At 36.9% G+C, this 21,277-nt stretch overlaps 1 protein-coding gene across 2 annotated transcripts in view; it reads left to right on the top strand.

Moving 5' to 3' along the window:
* Nucleotides 1–21,277, top strand: part of DACH2 (dachshund family transcription factor 2) — a 568,556-nt gene that overhangs the window by 535,944 nt on the left and 11,335 nt on the right. For both annotated transcript variants that reach the window (XM_066249889.1, XM_066249888.1), the window contains 4 exons: nt 8,873–9,021; nt 9,145–9,292; nt 15,515–15,661; nt 17,732–17,797. In XM_066249889.1, the coding sequence (XP_066105986.1) occupies nt 8,873–9,021; nt 9,145–9,292; nt 15,515–15,661; nt 17,732–17,797 (510 nt within the window). The remainder of the gene's footprint in view (nt 1–8,872; nt 9,022–9,144; nt 9,293–15,514; nt 15,662–17,731; nt 17,798–21,277) is intronic.

The following is a 21,277-nucleotide window of genomic DNA, read 5'->3' as shown; positions in this document are numbered from 1 at the left end:
AACCGTATTGACATCCGAGCTAGAGAACTCTTTGTTGGAGATGGAAGAGCGGGTGGGGGATCTCTGTCCTCTATTCCTATATGCCAGTAGCACACACTCTCATCTCCTCAGTTTTGACAGTGTTTCTAGTCATTGCCAGATGTCCTCTAGGCTGTGAAGTTACCCCTAATTGAGAATCACTGACATTGACTTAAGTTTTTTTCAGACTTTTGATAATTGAGAAAGCCCCTTTTAGGGTAAAACCAGGTGCAGGTTCCCATTAGATTCAGGCAGATGATAAAGAAACAGTGGAGCCAAAAAATGGTGGGTCATTCCTTTATTATTAAAGTCTCGCACTGGTCGATGAGCACCAAACACTTCCCTCTTCATTCATTCAGATCTCCCAAAGCCCGGACATATTAACCGGTTCCACAACCAAGAGAATCTTCTCTGGTTTCTCCTAGAATCAAAGGCTTCACCAGTCTCAATGGAGCTCACAAAGCCCCTCAGCTCTGGTTCCCCATCTGCACACCTTCTCTCTCTCTGCACAAACTCTGCTATCACTCTCCAAACATGGCTTCCTCTCTGTGAAACTAGTTTTTCTCTGTCCTCCTTTCAAAACCTTTCTGGCGTGAAAACCCCTCCCAGCACACATTAGCAAAGCAATGGCCCTTCCCAAGCAGGAAGGTAATTTGCAATTTCACTGATCATGTACCTGGCGCTGCCCAGTGCCATTTTAAACAATAAAAGTGAGCAAGCCCAGAAACCACAAGAATTATAAACTCATTTGCCCAGCACCAGGCTTATCTAAATGTTACCTAGAAAATAATTTCTCCAAAAATGTTCTTTCACAAGGAGTTAATAGATACTTAGTTAGTCAAATATATTCCCTTCTTCCACACCTGGGAATTTTCAATTACCATTTAATTTATATAGAAAACACTTATACTTTGGGTCAGGTATTATTCTACCAAATTTGCAAATAGTAGCTCATTAATCTTTAGAACAACCCTATAATAATCAGTTTTATTATTAAGAGACACAGGAAGGTTAAGTAACCGACCCAGGGCTTGAAAATCATAAAGCAGGGATTCCAACTTAAGCAGCCAAGCTCCAGCATATTTTTCTCTTCATCACTGTGCTCAGCTGCCTAAATTAGCATGTAACATATAATAATACTTAGCATTAGCATTGTAAAGGCTCTGAGATGTTCGGTTTCAATAGATTTAGCAAATTAAATAGGAAAGACTAGAAAACAGTAGACCTAGGGAAATTTTCATTTCAATTTCAGATAAAGAATCTTTTAAAAATTTATTTTATTTTACTTTATTTTATTTTATGTCATTTTTAGTATGAGAATGTCCCATGGAATATTTTGGACATACCTATGTTAAAAAGTTATTTGCTGTTTATCTGAAATTCAAATTTCATTGGCACCCTGTAATGTATCCACCAAACTTTGCTTTAAGGAAAACTGTCTTATACTGTTGAATCCAGTTTTTTTTTTTAAACACTGGTTTGAACAAGGAACATTTTCTTCTTGGCACACCTATATCCTGGGAAAGTTTCATGGGCCTTCATTTTAAGGCCGGTGGGAATACTTTTTTAGCTAGAATAGTTTGAGTGTTTCCTCCAGACCACAGTGTTCTCTCCTTTTTTTAACTCTTAGAGGCACTTGACAATCTATGTTACATGATTTTCCACTTAATTTTCCACTTCTGTAACTTGTTGACTTTTTTTCCCCCAAAATAATGTGTCATCTCCTTAATGACAGGGACTGGGTATCACATGTCTTCCAAACCCTCATGGATATATTTGTTATCAACATGATATTTTCTCTGAAAGTTGATTCATTTCTAAGTCATAATTCATAAAGGAGCTTGTTTTGCCAAATTGCTAACAGAAGGATCTGGAGCAAAAACCATGACTGGTTTTTGAAGGGTTCTATCTCATGTGCTCAGGCCAGTAACCCTTTATTCCTTTGCTATTAGCTTTCCATTTTCATTTATCAGCATCATTTATTATTTTGTCTCCCTAAAGATATGTAAGAATTTTGGAATCAAGTTTTTCTTTTCCACATTTGATGATGGCAACACTTGAGTCATTGTTCAACTCAGACCATAAACACTTCCTTATATTCATGCAGGTCAGATCATTACCTAGCACTTAGTTATTTTGTTGTTGTTACTGTTCCTCAATTGGGAAGAGGGAAACAGGTGTCTTACTTGTGCTGAATGTAATCCTCATGACACCAACAAAGAAGAGTCCCTTGGGCCAGCTGTATTTAGGGGAAAGCTTTCAAATCAAATAATGAAACATAAATTATTTGTTAAAGAATAAAAATTAATGACCTGATTAGGTGACTGCATTTTTCCACTGCTGAGTGAGTCAGCAGCATTCAGTTTCTATTTCTCTATCACAAGCCTCCAAACCTAGAAGAAAGTGGAAAGACTTAACCCCTGAAAAAGTAAGTAAATAAGCACTGGCGTTATGGAGAAAATCTCTAATAGCCTTGTCTTTAATTTTTAGGGGGACTTTTCCATCCTGAACATTTACTATATGCTTATCTCATATATTCTTCAAATTTAGTTGTTACCAACTTTTGTATGTTCTCATCTGGAATCTAAGCAAGAGGTTAAAGTTAGCATTGGCCCAGCAGCTCAGTAGGTTAAAATGTCATCCTGATATGCCAAGGTTGCGGGTTTGATCCTTGGTGGGCACATAGAAGAGTAAACCTGTGAGTACATGAATGAACAGAACAACAAATAGATGTCTTGCTCTTTCTGTCTCTTAAAAGAAAATTAAAAAGGAAGTTAAAATTAATAAATTATTTTCTAAATGGATTCCCCAGTTCTGTTACAAAGTGTGGCAGATTTAACCAACTCAGCAAAAGCAGTCTCCACTTTGCTTCAATAAATTAAGAGGTTGTGCATGTCCTCAGTTAGATAGCATTTATCCTCTTTATCTTTTAGTTTATATCACTACATCATATGTGTTGATAAAGGTTTTAATATATACATTTCAAATGCCAATCTTTTAAATCAAAATCTCAGCTAAAACCCTTTCTCTGTAGATTACAAAGAAATGTGCTTATTTAACTAACAAACCGTGTTTCTAGAACTTGCCCCTGTTCAATTTCATTGTCAGTTAGAATTTCTGATGCCTACCTAATAAATTCTCACAAAAATGCATCAAATCAAATTCCTAGCAAAATGTAGATATCATTCAGATGTGAAGACCTATCAAGACTAAAATAGATTTCTAACATATTTATCATTCATTTTGTAGCATGTGATTTGAATCCAAAAATAAAAATTAGACAAATGGTTTGACTGTTCTCACTCATATACCCTGAAGCATAATATACTTGTACTAGTTTTGGGTGATTATGGACCTTAACATGCAATGTGACCTTGGTCTAAAAAACCACGTTTGGTTAGCACAGAAACTTAATCATAAGAAGTCATAAGTAGAATCCTTCTTCTTTACTGCCCTTTTCTAGGACTAGGAAATATATTGCTTGTGGGACAGGTAGGATATGAACAATGGGCCAAGTAGAGTCCAGGGTTATCTCGTCTCTGTGAAATCTGCTGCTGAAAATCGATGTGACCTCTGCTATACTGCCATCCCAATTCCCACCCTCTGTGTCCTATTTGTCTTTGAGTAGAAGCTTAGATTTGTGTGCTGTCTCAAAGTGTCTCTCCTGGGCCAGATTATCAAAATGAATCATTGCCTACATACCTCTTATATTTCTATTTATTTTCCTGGTGTTGACTAGGTCTGATGAAATATGATTCTTTTGCATTTGATCCTCACTGCAGCAAGCAGCGCCTAATTCAGTTGTGTCTACCTCTTTAAAAAAGAGTAATACTATTTTGAAACTTCAATTGACTGTACAGCAGCACAAACGATGGACCGTGCAACCTGACTTCATAGACAGTAGTCATTTTCCTTTCAGCCAATTCAGTGGCATTTCTTTCATCTCCAAATAGAAGACTTCTGACAATTTTAATGTGGCTATAACTTTGTTTTGTGCATACTGAATGTATAGCTTTCTTTTTCAAGTTTCTTGTTTGTAGAATGTTCCTCAGATTGTTACCACTGAGTTAAATGTGTGTGAAGCGAAGACATAACAAGGAATCCATTAATTTTAAGAACTCTGCCACTAATACAAAATATTTATCCAGGGGAAACATTATATTATTTCTAAATCAACAGAACGTCAATGTTCTAACTCTGTAACAGTTCACTTTTTAAGAATAGATCTTCCAGGCTACATAAAATTTTACTTTAAAATGTAAAAACATCAATAAAAAGGAAAAAATAAACCTCTTCAGTTGGTATTAATATTGATGAAGTATTATAAAATCACTTTATCCATTCAGTGCACTCAGGTGCAGAAGACAAAATACTACATAAATGTAGATGTAAAACAATACAAATAAAACATAATATTGCATGGTTAGTTATTGGGAAGTGCACTTTAGCAACATTAGAGCTGTTGCTTAAGACATATTTTAAGATTTAGTTTTTTTGTGAAGTATTTCAACTGTTTAAATATTTTACTTGAAATAGATCACAGAATTTGTGATAATGTGCTCATTTCCTTTGAAGTACTTTTCCTCTTTCAAAACTGTCATGGATAGAAAGGGAGGAAGGAAAAAGGGAGGGAAGGAAGAGAAGCAAGCAAGCATGCAGGAAAGAAAAGGAAGAGAGGGGCCTGACCTGTGGTGGTGCAGTGGATAAAATGTTGACCTGGAATGCGAGCTCTCCTGTTAGAAACCCTAGGTTTCCCCCGTCAAGATGCATATCGGAGATGATCCTTCCTGCTTTTTCCTCCCATCTAAAATAAATAAATAAATATAAAATAAAATGAAATAGGAGAGAGGGGAAGGAGGAAGCGAAGGGGAGAGAAATGTTCTATAAAAGTTACGGTTACTTTTACAACAAGAGAGTTGTAGAAAACACATGCATCATATATTTATGATCAAAATACTATTTTTAAGACTTACTAGGAAAACATTCCTGAGAATATATTCATTATGTCTTCCTGTATTAAAAGAAAATGAACATGCTAACTTATGCATTTTATTGAATTATTTAAGACAGATAAACAAATACAGTGTGTCCGTAAAGTCATGGTGCACTTTTGACCAGTCACAGGAAAGCAACAAAAGATGATAGAAATGTGAAATCTACACCAAATAAAAGAAAAACCCTCCCAGTTTCTGTAGGATGATGTGGCAGCATGTGCACATGCGCAGATGATGACGTAACACTGTGTATACAGCGGAGCAGCCCACGGCCATGCCAGTCGAGATGTGGATGGTACAGAGGAAAGTTCAGTGTGTTCTGTGGCTCGCTAAATTCGAATCCATGACCAAAGTGCAACATGAATATTGGCGCGTTTATAACGAAGCGCCAATACATAGGAACAACATTACTTGGTGGGATAAGCAGTTGAAGGAAACCGGCAGTTTGGTGGAGAAACCCCGTTCTGGTAGGCCATCAGCCAGTGACGAGTCTGTAGAGCAGGGGTACCCAAACTATGGCCCGCGGGCCACATGCGGCCCCCTGAGGCCATTTATTCGGCCCCCGTCACGCTTCCGGAAGAGGCACCTCTTTCATTGGTGGTCAGTGAGAGGAGCACATTGACCATCTCGTTAGCCAAAAGCAGGCCCATAGTTCCCATTGAAATACTGGTCAGTTTGTTGATTTAAATTTACTCGTTCTTTATTTTAAATATTGGATTTGTTCTTGTTTTGTTTTTTTTTACTTTAAAATAAGATATGTATAGTGTGCATAGGGATTTCTTCATAGTTTTTTTTGTAGTCCGGCCCTCCAATGGTCTGAGGGACAGTGAACTGGCCCCCTGTGTAAAAAGTTTGGGGACCCCTGCTGTAGAGGTTATACGGGAGAGCTACCTAAGGAGCCCTAAAAATCTGTGCGTGAGCCCACATCAAACTGCACTGAATAGGTATGAAACTGGGAGAGTTTTCCTTTTATTTGGTGCAGATTTCACATTTCTGTTGTCTTTTGTTGCTTTCCTGTGACCCGTCAAAAGTATACCATGACTTTACGGACACACTGTACTCTTTATATCATTTTGGGTTTAAAGAATGTGAAGCTTTAGTGAAAATAATTTTGATTCTTTAACGTTTGATTGCTTAATGTTTTTATCCCTGTAAGTTTTAGAAAATTGAAAGTTGTAAAGATGATCTCTATTAGGAGCATTTTATTCAGAGATACATTGTCCCATCTCGCAGAGGTTCCCACAATTCTGTGCCAGATATATATATATATATATATATATATATATATATATATATATATATATATATATCTGTGTGTGTGTGTATATATATATATATATATATATATATATATAAAATACTTGCAATTGAAAAATGAGATTTGACTGTTTGACAAATCCAAATCCGTATTCCCTACAGGAACAAAAACCAGTAGCTAGATTTTATTTTCAAACCATGTTAGGTCTAGATTCAAGTCTTGTTTTTCTTTTCCTTTTTCTCTCCTTTTTCCTTCTATTAATCTCATAACATACAGAGTTACCGAAAATTTTTATGACCAGAGACAAGTATATGTTTCAAACTTTGCTTATGCTCAGTTACTGAAATAAAGAGACTGTGGTGAGTTGAGTAATTTTGTTTGAGCTGCTGTCATCCATTCCATCATGCAGTGTTTTTGAAGCCATTAAGAATAGCAGGTTTTGGCCTGACCAAGTGGTCGCACAGTGGATAGAGTGTCGTCTGGGATGCTGAGGGCCCTGGTTTGAAAACATGAGGTCACTGGCTTGACCTTGGGCACACCAGCTTGAGCACAGGGTCGCTGACTTGAGCGTGGAAACATACACATGAACCCATGGTCGCTGTCTTGAGCCTAAGGTCGCTGGCCTGAGCAAGGGGTCACTGGCTTGGCTGAAGCCCCCTGGTAAAGGCACATATGAAAAGCAATCAATGAACAACTAAGGTGCTGCAACTGTGTATTGATGCTTCTCATCTCTTTTCCTGTCTGTCTGTCCCTAACCCCTCTCTCTTTTAAAAAAATAAATAAATAAATAAATAAATAAATAAATAAATAAATAAATAGAGTTTGGTTGGTTATATTCCTAGAGTACCTCTTTGTATCAGTTTCCTTTCACATATGTCAAAAAAGCCCAATTCTTAGTTGCAGAGGAAACATTGCTTCTGGTTCATTCATCTCACATAAAATATTTTAAACCAGAATTCAAGTAGCTAGCTAAGTATTTGGCTTCTCAAAGTAAGAGGAGATTCGTCTCATAATTAAATATGCTATACAAAAACCAATTTTAAATATCTTATTAGACAAAAATTATATTTTTATGTCTGTATCTAAGATTAGGAGAAAATCACATTAAAATAAAGAGCATGTGGGAGAACCTAAAAAATAAAATACAACTTGGGATTTTACAAAACATGACTTTTTTTTCATGAAGAATATTATTTAGAATAAAAGGTAACAGTAAAATCAAGCCAAATGCTCATCTACTAGTGAATGATTCAACAAAAAAGCCGTGTTTGCACAATGAAATATTTTTCAGGAATACAAAAATAAAGCAACAATTCGTGCTACAGCACATATGCACCTCAAAAGTGTTAGGTTGTACTTTACACCTCCTTGACTATTTTGTAACTGCCAATCTGTACTTCTCAATCCCTTCACCTGTTTTACCAAATAAAGAACAAGACAAAAGCATTATGCTAAGTGAAAGAAGTCATTCACAAAAGACCACAAATTGTATGATTCTATTTATATGAAATATCCATATCAGGCAATTCTAAAGTAAAAAAAACAGGAAGTAGATTAATGGTTGCTAAGGGCTAGGGCCTGAAAAGAGATTAGCTGTAAATGAACATAAGGGGTATTTTGGGCGTGATTGAGATGTTGTTCTAAAATAAGATTTGGGGTGATGGTTGCACAATTCTGTAAATTTACTAGAAATTATTGAAGCATACCGAATTTACTAGAAATCATTGAAGCATACCTTTAAAGGAGATGAATTTTATTATATATAAATCATCCCTCAATAAAGTTGGTAAAAGAATAAAGATAAATAAATGATAGGTAGATGATACATAGATAGATAGATAGATAGATAGATAGATAGATAGATAGATGATAGATTTGAACAGAAAAATTTTAAAAGCAGTTTATATTCTACTAGGAAGTTATCTGACCATTTAATTTATGGGTATTTATAAATATATCTAATTTGTTTCTCTAAATTTCATGACACTTTAGCAGTAAGTGTTGCTTTGTTTCCATTGATTCTTTATTGAAACATTTATTTTGAAAAATTAGAGGGAGCTGGACAATGAATATGACTTCCAATTAAAAATTTTATCATTTCATTTTAGAAACAAAATCTTTTCTTTTTCTTTTTTTTTTTTTTGAGACAGAGAGCAGGGGACAGACAGGGGAAGACAAGAAGGGAGAGAGATAAGAAGCCTCAACTCATAGTTGCAGGACCTTAGTTGTTCATTAATTACTTTCTTATATGTACCTTGACTGGGGGGCTCCAGCTGAGCCAGTGACCCCTTGCTCAAGCCAGCGACCTTGGGCTCAAGCCCCAGAGACCTTGAGCTCAAGCCCGTGACCATGAAGTCATGTCCATGATTCCACACTCAGGCTAGTGACCCCATGCTCAAGTTGATGAGACCGCATTCAACCCAGCAACCTCGGGGTTTTGAACCTGGGTCCTCAGTATCTCAAGTTGATGCTGTATCCTCTGCAACATGGCTTGGTCAGGTGAAACAAAATATTTGTAGTTACCATTAGAGGTGAAGAAAACATAGTAAAGCATTGACTAGTTAATTTGTGAATCTTCTGATGTTAATTTTGTTTTTTGCAGAAGAGTTACCTGTTCAAATCCCAATGATTAAGTCACCATTGGACAAGCTCCAGCTGGCTCCTGCGCAGGCATTTCCTCCTGGATTTCCTGGACCATTCATTTTTGCTGATAACCTGTCCTCTGTGGAAACTCTGTTGACCAACATTCAGGTCAACAATATTTCTATAAACAAAATAAATGTAATACAAGACATTAGCACCTACATAAATTATGTCATATTTGAGAAATAAAACAGATCAGTTGAACCGCATCCATTTGCTGTCCTTTGACAGGGTCTGCTGAAAGTGGCTTTGGATAATGCTCGCATCCAGGAGAAGCAGATTCAACAAGAAAAAAAGGACCTGCGAATGGAGCTCTTTAGAGAAAGAGAAGTTAGAGAAAACCTTGAAAGACAACTTGCAGTTGAGCTTCAAAGCAGAAGTAAGTGTAACAAGGTCAATCATGGAGTGCATATTGTGTTGCTGACATTTTCAATAGCAATAGAAATATTCACAGTGAGAGCTTTCAAATGCTGAAAACATAGCAAGCTAAAAATCAAATATTGTGTGTAATTCACAAGGTAAGATATTTAGCCTACTTCTCATTGTAATAAAAATAATAAATTAGATCAGCATATCAGTCCACTGCCAATTTGGAAACATGAGTATTCTTTCTTGTCTTTATATAATTTTATAAAATATATCTGGATATAGATAATCTAAGAAATCTTTATATATATATATATATATATATATATATATATATATATATATATGAAATGCTTAGTGTTTGCCAAGTGCAGTGCTAGATTCTGGAAATATAAAATAAATAAAACTCAGTTTCTGTCCTTGAGAGATTTACATTTTAGAGGGTTAACACAACCAGCCAGTTGATCTAAAGACAAAGTAGAAGAACAGCAATGATATGGTTAAATTGTTAGTTCAGCTTGGCGGTGGTAAGCAAGTAGACAGTTGAGGAAGCCTTTCTGATGCTGACTTCTGAACATGAATCCTGAAGAAATTGCATGAGAGTTCCTTAGTTATTTAGACACTCTAGACAGAAGTATCAATGATCATAGGCATGGAGACAAGAAGACTCAGACATGAGCAACTATATATAATTTGTTATAGCAGTGGACTTGAGTTTCATGAAGTGAATGGTGGAAGATGATGCAGAAATGTGGAGGTAGAAGCTAAATTATGAAGGTCATTTTAAGCCATGCAAAAGATGAACTTGGACATTGTCCTGTAAATGATGCAGTGTATTAAAAGATGAGCAAGGGGATGATCTGGTATGAGTATAGTCATATAGAGAACTCCAGTGTTGGCAATAAGGTAGAGGGGGCTTGGAGTAAGACTACGAATAATGAAACTGTATAGAAGGCTTTTCTATCGTCCAGGTAATGGTGGTGAGAACTGAACTAGGGTATGACAGGAGAGTGGAATGATATTGTTCACCTATAGAATTGACTTTCCAACTATGGGTAGATATTTAATTATCTACAAGTATAGATCATGAGATTAGTTCATATCAAAACCAGAGGAAAGAAAGAACTTCACTTTAACCAATAATTTCCTCCTCTTCCTTATATTTACCATAAAATACTAAACAGCAGCCAAACCATGATTGTGAACTTCAGCTTTAATCCCTTCCTTGTTAACTATTCAATGGATGGACCAGAAAGCAAATATTAAGTAAAAGAGTTAAAGAGTGAGAAGGATAGGCAAAGACAGGGAGAGAAAATCTGCATACAATCCAGACATCGCCCCTAAACAAGGAAGAATGAGTCTAGATGAGTTAAATCCACCCATTGTATACTATTCTGAAGTAGCATATTATATTCTGAAATTTGTGTCAAATAAATGAAAACTCACTATTTATTTATTGAGAAAGAGAGAGTGAGAGACAGAGAGAGAGAGACAGGGACAGACAGACAGGAAGGAAGAGAGATGAGAAGCATCAACTCAGAGTTGTGGTACCTAAGCTGTTCATTGCTTGTTTTCTCATATGTATCATGACTGGGGGACTCCAGATAAGCCAGTGACTTATTGTTCAAGCCAGTGACCTTGAGCTCAAGCCAACAACCTTGGGCTTCAAGCCAGCGACCTTTGAGCTCAAGCTAGTGACCATGCGGTCATGTCCATGATCCCACACTCAAGCCAGTGACTCCACTCTCAAGCCAGATGAGCCTGTGCTCAAGCTGGCGACCTTGGGGTTTTGAACCTGGTTCCTCAGTGTCCCAGGCTGATGCTCTATCCACTGTGCCAATGCCTAGTCAGGCAAAAAGTTAACTATTTTTCTTAAGGCCTAAGACTCATTGGTGCAGTATAAAATAGAAAATCAGTCATTGCGTTTAAGAAGAATTAAACCTCATCTTTTTACCTAGCCAAAGATATTAAATACTTAAGCCAAAGTTAAGTTGTATTTTTAAGAAAGTTTGGAGAAATTAGCTTCTTTCTAGTATTTAGTATTCAAAATAGACTTATGATTAGCATCATAAAAACACATTTCTTTAGTAGGGAAAATTTTAGACTAAAGGACCAACTGATTATATGTTAAGTAGAATAACATTCTCAAATTGACTTATGAAATCTACTACATGTAAGAAAATGACTTCTAACTTTTAGGGATCTACTGATTTCTCTTTACTAACTTCTCATAGACTCTTCAGGTCTATCTATATAATTGATCTCATATCTGTTTTTTTTTTAAAAGTCCTAGACATGGTAGATATAATATTGTATCTATTATCAAATTTACTCTAAAGTATTTTAATTTACTAAATTTAGCATTTATGAAAATATTACAATATCAGTATTGCTACTATCATCATGATTGTTGCGGCTGCTATGACTACTTGCTAATGCAGGGGTCCCCAAACTATGGCCCGCTGGCCACATGTGGCCCCCTGAGGCCATTTATCCGGCCCCCGCTGCACTTCCGGAAGGGGCACTTCTTTCATTGGTGGTCAAGGAGAGGAGCACATTGACCATCTCATTAGCCAAAAGCAGGCCCATAGTTCCCATTGAAATACTGGTCAGTTTGTTGATTTAAATTTACGTATTCTTTTTTTAAAATATTGTATCTGTGTTTGTTTTGATTTTTACTTTAAAATAAGATATGTGCAGTGTTCTTAGTGATTTGTTCATAGTTTTTTTTTTATAGTCTGGCCCTCCAATGGTCTGAGGGACAGTGAACTGGCCACCTGTGTAAGAAGTTTGGGGACCCCTGTACTAATGTGTCTCAACTGCCTACTATGCTATAATGGCTTTATGATGTCAGTGTCTTGTTGATCTCAGTGGCATGGCATAATTTTCAGTCACATGAGCATGGTGCTCCATGAATGTTTCTTACAGTTTGTACACCCTCCTCTTTTGTTTGAGTCTTGAATGTTGTCGACCTTTTCATGGGTTGAGTTAACCATCGGGCTGTCTGAATTACCACTAAGTGTCACCACCAGATGCTATCCTGGTTATTCGTCCTGTGTCTGTAGCTCTGTATTGAGACCTCACACTCCTGGGGAGAGGGAGTTTTGCAGCCAAGATATTCCTTTCACTTCTCAGCTATAGCACGTGGGTGTGGGGGGAAACCCTTTCTGTGTCTCTGTCCTTCTCACTAGTCTCTGTGTGCTTCTTTTGTAAGTCTTTGGTTATGATATTTTAGTTTAATTGGCCTTCAGTTGTTTATTCAGGATGATGGATCTATAATTTAGCTGTAAATATGGTTTGGTGCTGGTAGCAAGTGCATGTAGTCTCCACATATTCTGCAGCAGCCTTAGAATCCTGTTTATATTATATTAAATGTAATATGCTGTGAAATTGTTTATGATATATGAAATCATACATTTCAAGGGAATCAACATATAGAATATTTTATTTGTTTGTTTGTTTGTTTATTTACCAGAGAGGCAGAAAGAGAGAGAGAGAGACAGGAACATCAAGCTGATCTTGTATGAGCCCTGGCCAGGGAGCCAGGAAAATGGTCCAACCAACCAAGCTATCTGGCCTGGGTTTTATTTTTATTGATTGATTTTTAGAGCGACAGAGAATGGAAGGGAGAGAGATGGGAGGGAGAAGGGAAGCACTTATTTGTTGTTTCACTCAGTCATGCATTCATTGGTTGCTTCCTGTGTGTGCCCAGATGAGGGGTTCAAATCCACAACCTTGTTTTTGGATGATGCTCTTATTGACTGAATTAACTGGCCAGTACATAGAATATTTTTGAACCAATAATTTTACTGGAAGCAAAATTTTATCTCATAAGAATATTGTTGTACATTAATTTGAATAAATGAAATTTCTTCTTTAAATAATGTGTTAAATGCTTTATTTGAATGATGATAATTAAGTGTAATTACAATGGTAATTATTTTTATGTTTAACCTTATAGTCTTTCATCAGAAATAACAGAAACCTCACAATCTCAGTGTCTTTGTTCCATGATTTCCATTTTGTTATTATCTAAGAACTCTGAATTTTTGTCTCAAGTAAACATGAATTCAACTAGGTAACCTTCTCTCTTCAAGTTATAGAAGGTCATTTACATGAAAAGACATTAAATTGAGAGATAAATACAATTGAAACTCAAATTACCATCATATTCAGTTCACATACAATATATTGATTGTACGTGAATACTTTTAACATTTATAATTTCATACAATACATAATTTTGCTTAATGTTCCTTGAAAATATTCCTACTGCCTTAATGTCAATATCTTAATTCTTCAAAACTGATTTACAAAGAATATAAAGGTTGATCTGCTTAGAACCTTTCTCTGAACCAGTACATAGCTGGAATCCAATAATTTCACTTGAGAAATTATCACAGATTTCAAAGTTTCAAAGTTCAGAAGCTATTATACATTATACATTAGGGAAATTGAAGATTAAGATTCTATAAACTGATAATAATTTTAGACTGTAATAAATAATATAAAAAGAATGTATTTGAAAAACAGGAACTGCAGCCCAGGAGTCGCAGATTCAGGGAGCAGTTGAAGTTGTGTTCTTTTAATACAGGAGGAAGGCTATAATTTGTAGTGGGAGCCTGATCAGGTGGGGCACAGTGGATAGCGCATCAGAATTGGATGTGGAGGACCCTTTTTCAAAACCCTGAGGTTGCCAGCTTCAGCGTGGGTTCTTCCAGTTTGGGCACGGGCTCACCAACTTGAGTGCAGGGTTGCTGGCTTGAGTATGGGATCTTAGACATGACCCCATGGTCACTGGCTTGAGTCCAAAGGTTGCTGGCTTGAACACAAGGTTGCTGGCTTGAGCAAGGGGTCACTCGCTCTGCTGTAGCCCCACCAGTCAAGGCACATATGAGAAAGCAATCAATGAGCAATTAAGGTGCCGCAACAAAGAATTGATGCTTGTCATCTCTCTCCCTTCCCATCTGTCTGTCCCTATCTGTCCCTCTCTCTGACTCTCTAAAAAAAAATAGTGGGAGTTCCGGCCCAGGTTGTCAATTAGGTCTGTTTTATGTAAATGAGGCATGCTAATTATGAAGTTCTCATCCTCATCTGTGGTGGCAGGTTTCAGTCTTAATAGAACAGACTAAACCAAGACTTCCTTCAGTGGTTGACTCAGAGGTGTAAATAGCTGGGCACAGTGCAGGCAGCCAAATTCAGTCTGAGGCTCTTCCTGGTAGAGACTGTGTGAGGAGCCTCTGTACATAAATGGCTGCTGGTGCTTATTATGCATAAAATCTGGGTCTTTTATTGATCGAGTGGAGTACATCTTATGAGATTAATTTCTTCTTGGGATTCACATCAAGTGATTCTTTCTTCTTGAGGTCCCCAACATAGAACCTTGAGAATTGAGGTATACTGTAGTTGTTCTTTAACACTTTATTATGTTTTCTGCTTACAAAAAAAATGTGTTTTTACAGGTTGCTTAATAGAATCATTACTAAAAGTTATTCTCTTTAAAATGGATGGATGGATGGATAGATAGATAGATAGATAGATAGATAAGGAGCTAGGGAGATAAATGTATGCCTGAACAATTGGTAACATCTCAGGAAAATATGCTTGAAACTGTAACTTTGAAGAGACATACTATGTTTTGCAACCCAATAGATTTCTCCTTTTTACATTTTAAAATATGAATAGCAATATGCTGATGAATAATAAGAATATCTTTCTTAAAAGATTATAAAATAGTGCTGCTTGACCTGTGCTGGTGCAGTGGATAAAGCGTTGACCTGGAATGCTGAGGTCTCCAGTTCGAAACCCGGGGCTTGCCTGATCAAGGCACATATGGGAATTGATACTTCCTGCTCCTCCCTCCTCTGTCTCTCTCCCCCCTCCTGCCCCTGTTCTAAAATGAATAAATAAAATCTTAAAAAAAACCTAGTCAATGCTATCATTAAATGCATGTTGAATAGAAAACAATTTCCCACCACTATTACCACCACCATACAAATGCTTGTACACTAAAGAACATGCACTGGAGAGGCAAAAGTAAAAAGAAGTCTGTTGTATGATTGAGCATTTTTTGGTTAAGCTGATGAGAATTGGAACCAAAATAAGCTAATCATATTTTGACTGACACATTTATATTTCTCTCTGTATCAATATCTATACTTTATTGTCCATCAAAACTGGCAGCTCTCTTTTATTGGCTACACCTTTGCAAACTATTCACCTTATGCCATTTTAGCTACCATGCAAAAGCGCCTGAAGAAGGAGAAGAAATCCAAGAGAAAGCTGCAGGAAGCTTTGGAATTTGAATCAAAGCGCCGGGAGCAAGTGGAGCAATCACTTCAACAAGCTGCTCCTAATGACAGTGGCCTGAGGATGTTGAAAGGTAATGTCTGATTTGGACTTGCACATTCAAGGTACACAAAGCAAGACCCAATTAGAAAAAAAAAACAAACAGGGAAGGAAGAGATAAAGGAAGGAAGAAGGGAACAAAAGAAGAAAGGAAGGAAAGAAGCAAGGAAGGATGTAAGGGAGGAAAGAAGGAAGGAAGGGATGGAGGGAGGGAGGGAGGGAAGGGGGAAGGGAGGAAGGGGGAAGGAAGGAAGGAGGGAACGAAGGAAGGAAGGAAGGAAGGGCTTTGTTCAGGAATAATTAAAAAATCTATTTGAAATCAAGTGTTTTAGATCATTAATTAAATCTGTCAAAATAATCTCTATTCTGGGAGATAAATAGTATAAGAATAACAAGACATCCTGCTGGCTTGGAGTAGAAAAAGTAGTACTAATAACGATGTCCTTGCACCGAAAATATAAGTATTATAGGTCCATTCACGTTAAAATATGCTGATGATCGGTGTCCTCTATTTTAATGAGCTAAATAATGCTGGGTCCTTTAAGGCAGATTGCATCAGTGTTCAGGGTTTAAGGAGCACCTGGTTGAAAAAGAATGTTCTGAGTAAATCTGCAGAGATCCTATGAGAACAGGTGCTTTTGTCACTTTTGTCACAAAATCTCCTAATTTCAAACTTTTCTGATTCCATTTTTAATTATGAAACCTTGCACCATTGTTTTATCTCATAGAATATTCAAGGTCTTTGCTCATAGCATGTTGACAGCTCATATGTTAAACTGATATGTGTGTATAACAAGAATGAGCCTAAGGATTTTATACATATATGTACACATACCCTATACACACTTATTGCACACACATGAGCTGAAAGGGCACTGCTTCTGTGTCCTATACTAAGAATGAATAAAAGATAGTTTAAAAACATGTTTAATTGTATTATTCCCCTGCTAAGGGTGAATTCCCTTTTTTCTTTGACTCCCTTGGACCATTCTTCTCACAATTAGTGGAAATACAGTGCTAGATTATTAATGAATGACAGCCATGCCTCATTGAGACAAAGAAAGAGAAAGAGTAAATAATAGTACAATAATACTTCATACAACAGGACATCTTTGACAGTGAGAACAAGCATTTTTACTTATTCAAGGCCTTAAGAGTAACATATCTGATCAGCAATGGGACAAATGTTCTATGCAGCCTTATGATTTGAGGCCTTGAATTTGTAATGCTGAGGCAGTTAAACTTTTTTTTTTTTACATATTTAAAATCCACACATATGTGATCTCCACTCTAGACCCAGGGTTCTCTACTATAAGGGAAAAGCAGCTGTTTCCACAACATGATGGACACCTTGTATTCTGATAATTTCCTTCTCACGTTCACCCTTGATGGCACTTGGTGACACACTGGCATCTGTTACCACATTCCCCAAGGGTGTCTGAACAAATGTGCATATACAGAAATTCTCATAGTAAGCTGTGCTGCATGTGTTTGTATAACTTTAGATAATCACATTTCATATTTAAAATAGAAAATAAAAGCCCAACTCCTGTTTCCTTTTTTCAAGTTGGTTTTTTTTTTTTGCAGCAGCAGCAGTTCCTGTATGCCTCTGCCCCTAGAGCTTAAACTGCATAAAGACAGCAAGCTGTAATCTGCGTTGGTGTGCGCACGTGTGTTTAGCATAGAGGTGATTTCATCACCTACCACACTTACAAATTAAAAAGATACCATCAGAATGGCACACTTCCACTTAGGCATGCATATCTGCCTTTTTCTTATTCCACAGTCAAGGCATGTTGCTGGATCTTCTGAGGGGATTTTTATGGACAGATTATTTTCCTGAGATTTTTCTCTAGAGGGTGAAATGAATAAAGAAGTATTTACTGTAGAACTGAAAATATATGTCCAATTATAGAATTCGGCTAGAGTTTATGACCCTCCTTTCTAACATAAAAACCAGAAAGACATACAAAAAACAAAAATGCCACCCAAGGTTTTTGTGTGATTTATAGTAGCAAAGGACTGGCTTACTGATACTTTTCACTTTCAAAGAAATGAGAAGAAAACAGAACTTTGCTTTAATCTTGAATGTAACTTTTTTCAGATACTGGGATTCCAGATATTGAAATAGAAAACAATGGGACTCCTCATGATAGTACTGCTATGCAAGGTACAATAATCAGCGTGTTTCTCTCTATAACTGCTTAATATGTGACCCCTAGGGGTGGGGTGAGAATAAACTCCTATGTTCACACTCTTCATATAAGTAAAATAAATAAGTTTCTCTTCTTACTTTATGACAGAGGAAGATGTCTGCACTATTTTTAAAGGTTATTTACTTATAAACATACATATGTGTATATGTATATATAGAGACATAATATTACATATATAATGTGAGCAAATTTATTTTATGTTTAGTACATTATATTGCACATTGTATTAGATGTACATTTACATGTTAGGCATATTCTAAAAATGCATAAATGTGAACATCATTTACCTTTTAGTAGTGTACGATTCTATGCTTTTAAAAATCTCACTAATATTTGTAAAAGCCATACATAGAGTAATTGTAACATTGATATTTTTAAGATGTTTTGGGGCCTGGCCAGTTGGCTCAGTGGTAGAACATCAACTTGTCATATGGATGTCCTGGGTTCTATTCTGGTCAGGGTACACAGGAGAAGCTACTATCTGCTTCTCCATCCCTCCACCTTCTCTTGCTCTCTCTCTCTCTCTCTCTCTCTCTTTCTCTCTCTCTCTATCTCTTCCCCTCCTGCAGCCATGGCTCAATTGGTTCCAGCACATTGACCATGGGTGCTGAGGATTGTTCAGTTGTAAGCATGGCCCTAGATGGGCAGAACATTGGCCCAAGATGGGGTTGCCAGGTGGGTCCCAGTCAGGGTGTATGTGGGAAAACTTCTTAGTTTTGACTTGCAGGATTCCCATAAATGCTTAGATTCTTTACATATTTTTAAAAATATTTAGTAGTAAGAAAGTGGGTGAGACAAATTAATATAGATTCTTACTAGAGTTTCTCCAATGTGCTTCTAATGCAGTTTTCTAGATTTTTGTATGGTGATTGTATTTACTATTTTCATATATATTGTGAAAAAATGTCTCTCTAATAAAAAAGTCACTTTCTCATCTCCATGAGAAAGTGACTTCTGAAGTTTCAAGAAGGAAGATGACCATGGATATGTTCCTTGCTAGAGGTTTAAGTAAACTTGGTGTCTTTCCACTGTCTGATGAAGGGAACAGAATGGGATGTGACCAAAAGATCTATTTGAGAGTCACCATTTTATGTGGCAGCTTCATAAGATTTAGAAACCCTCATTCATGTAGATTTGCACATTATCTGCACAAAACCAAAGGTCAGAGCTCATGGATCTTCTGACAACGTCTGATTCTGCTGTACCTGCTAGACATAACTAATGCATTAACCAGGTACATTGTTAGGTGTGAATGATGCATGTTAGCTCATTCAGTAAAGCTTTTACTGTCTCTTATCCAAGTTTGCTTGTCTGCTTTCTTCCCTCGACTTAAAGGTTATGTCTGAGTGAACAAAGCCAATTTGGATGAGACACAATGTTTGTCTAATCAATTTACCACAGTGGAATTTAGGAAGAATACCCCACTAATTGTGGGCTACCATTAGTTGAGGTTGCTACCACATATCAGGGTCAAGGCAGGGTTGAGTAAGCCTGAATGATTTGATCCCTTCTGAATCTGTGACATACAAATATAGACCTGGTCTTTCAGGGACATGGAGAAGTGAGTTTTTTTCATGCTCGCTGATCCCCAGGCATGAGTGTTTTTTCAAAAAATGGAACTAGTTCCAGTTCCAGTTTTATTAACTTAAAATCATTTTTGTTTGATAACCAATTTATGGAAACAAGAAAAACATACATTGCCTTTTTTAATTTTATTTTTGTAATTTTCTGAAGTGAGAAGCAGCGAGGCAAACTCCTGCATGTGCCCAACCATGATCCACTGAGCAAGCCCACCAGGGGGCAATGCTCTGCCCATCTGTGGTATTGCTCCATTGCAATCGGAGCCATTCTAGCACCTGAGGCAGAGGCCACAGAGCCATCCTCAGCGCCCAGGCCAACTGCTCCAATGGAGTATTGACTTTGGGAGGGGAAGAGAGAGATAGAGAGAAAGGAGAGAGGAAAGGGTAGAGAAACAGATGAGTGCCTCTCCTTTGAGCCCTAGCCAGGAATAAAACCTGGGACTTCTATACACCAGGCCAGTGCTCTACCACTGAGCCTACTGGCCAGCACTTATTTGCCTTTTTCTTTCTTTCTTTTGTGTGTGTGTGTGTGTGTGTGTGTGTGTGTGTGTGTTTCTGAAGTTGGAAACGGGGAGGCAGTCAGATAGACTCCCACATGCGCCCGACCGGGATTCACCCAGCATACCCACCAGGGAGCGATGCTGTGCCCATCTGGGGCATTGCTCTGTTGCGACCAGAGCCATTCTAGCGCCTGAGGCAGAGGCCATAGAGCCATCCCCAGCACCTGGGCCAACTTTCTCCAATGGAGCCTTGGCTGTGGGAGGGGAAGAGAGAGACAGAGAGGAAGGAGAGGGGGAGGGGTGGAGAAGCAGATGGGCACTTCTCCTATATGCCCTGGCTGGGAATTGAACCTGGGACTCCTGCATGCCAGGCCGATGCTCTACCACTGAGTCAACCGGCCAGGGCCACATTTTTTATTTTAATAAAGCCTGTATTAAATTATTTTTGCATATTAATTTGAGATTAAGGGAAGACACATTTAATATTTGTTATCACTGAGCATAATTTGAATAAGTTCTACTAGTTTTTGCTGGTTAAAAATAAAAGAATTAGATATACCTTTAAAAGGATTGAGATGGAATTTAATTTTAAGGATAGGAAATTAACTTTTATTATTTTTATTTTAAATTACAAACTAAATTGTCATCTATTTGTGGTTAATATTGTAACTATATGGTGGGTTAAAAATTCCTTCCTGAGCATCCCCCTTTTAGGTTATATTAAATAATATTCTTGATAAATATAATAAAAATGAAAAAGTATACATTATCACCTCATTTTTAAAAACTTTTACTTATTGATTGATTTTAGAGAGAGGAAAGGAGAGAAAGAGAGGAATAGAGAGATCTATTTGTTGTTCCACTTATTTATGCATTCATTGGTTGATTCTTAAATGTGCCCTGACCCTGGATCAAACCTGCAACAATGGCTTGTCCAGATGACACTAACCAACTGAGCTACCTACCCCACCAGGCACTTTCTCACCTCTCTTAGGACAGAATTGAAGCAATGTAAACAATAAATTTCTTATCATAAACTTATGGAATGAATCCATGTGTTAACATGACAGTAAAATCACAATTTAATATATAAAATAAAATTTTAAACAAAAATAATTTATTCTATTAGCCAGGAATATGGGTTTCTGAAAATAATATTAGAACTCATCTTAAATATAATCCACAAAATTAATCAATTTAAATACTTACTTGAAAATTCCAATAATATTACTTATTTTTTTAAATGCTCAGAATGGAAACATTATATGTATCAATGAATTTCAGAAAGTGTATAATGCTTGGGAAACATACAATATAAAGTTAACCATTGTTTCTCAATTCCTCCTAATATTTT

This window comes from Saccopteryx bilineata, chromosome X (genome assembly GCF_036850765.1).
Source record: "Saccopteryx bilineata isolate mSacBil1 chromosome X, mSacBil1_pri_phased_curated, whole genome shotgun sequence".
NCBI classification, from domain to species: domain Eukaryota; kingdom Metazoa; phylum Chordata; class Mammalia; order Chiroptera; family Emballonuridae; genus Saccopteryx; species Saccopteryx bilineata.
The sequence above is the reverse complement of the archived record's forward strand: the minus strand, read 5'-3'. Positions and strand labels throughout refer to the sequence as shown.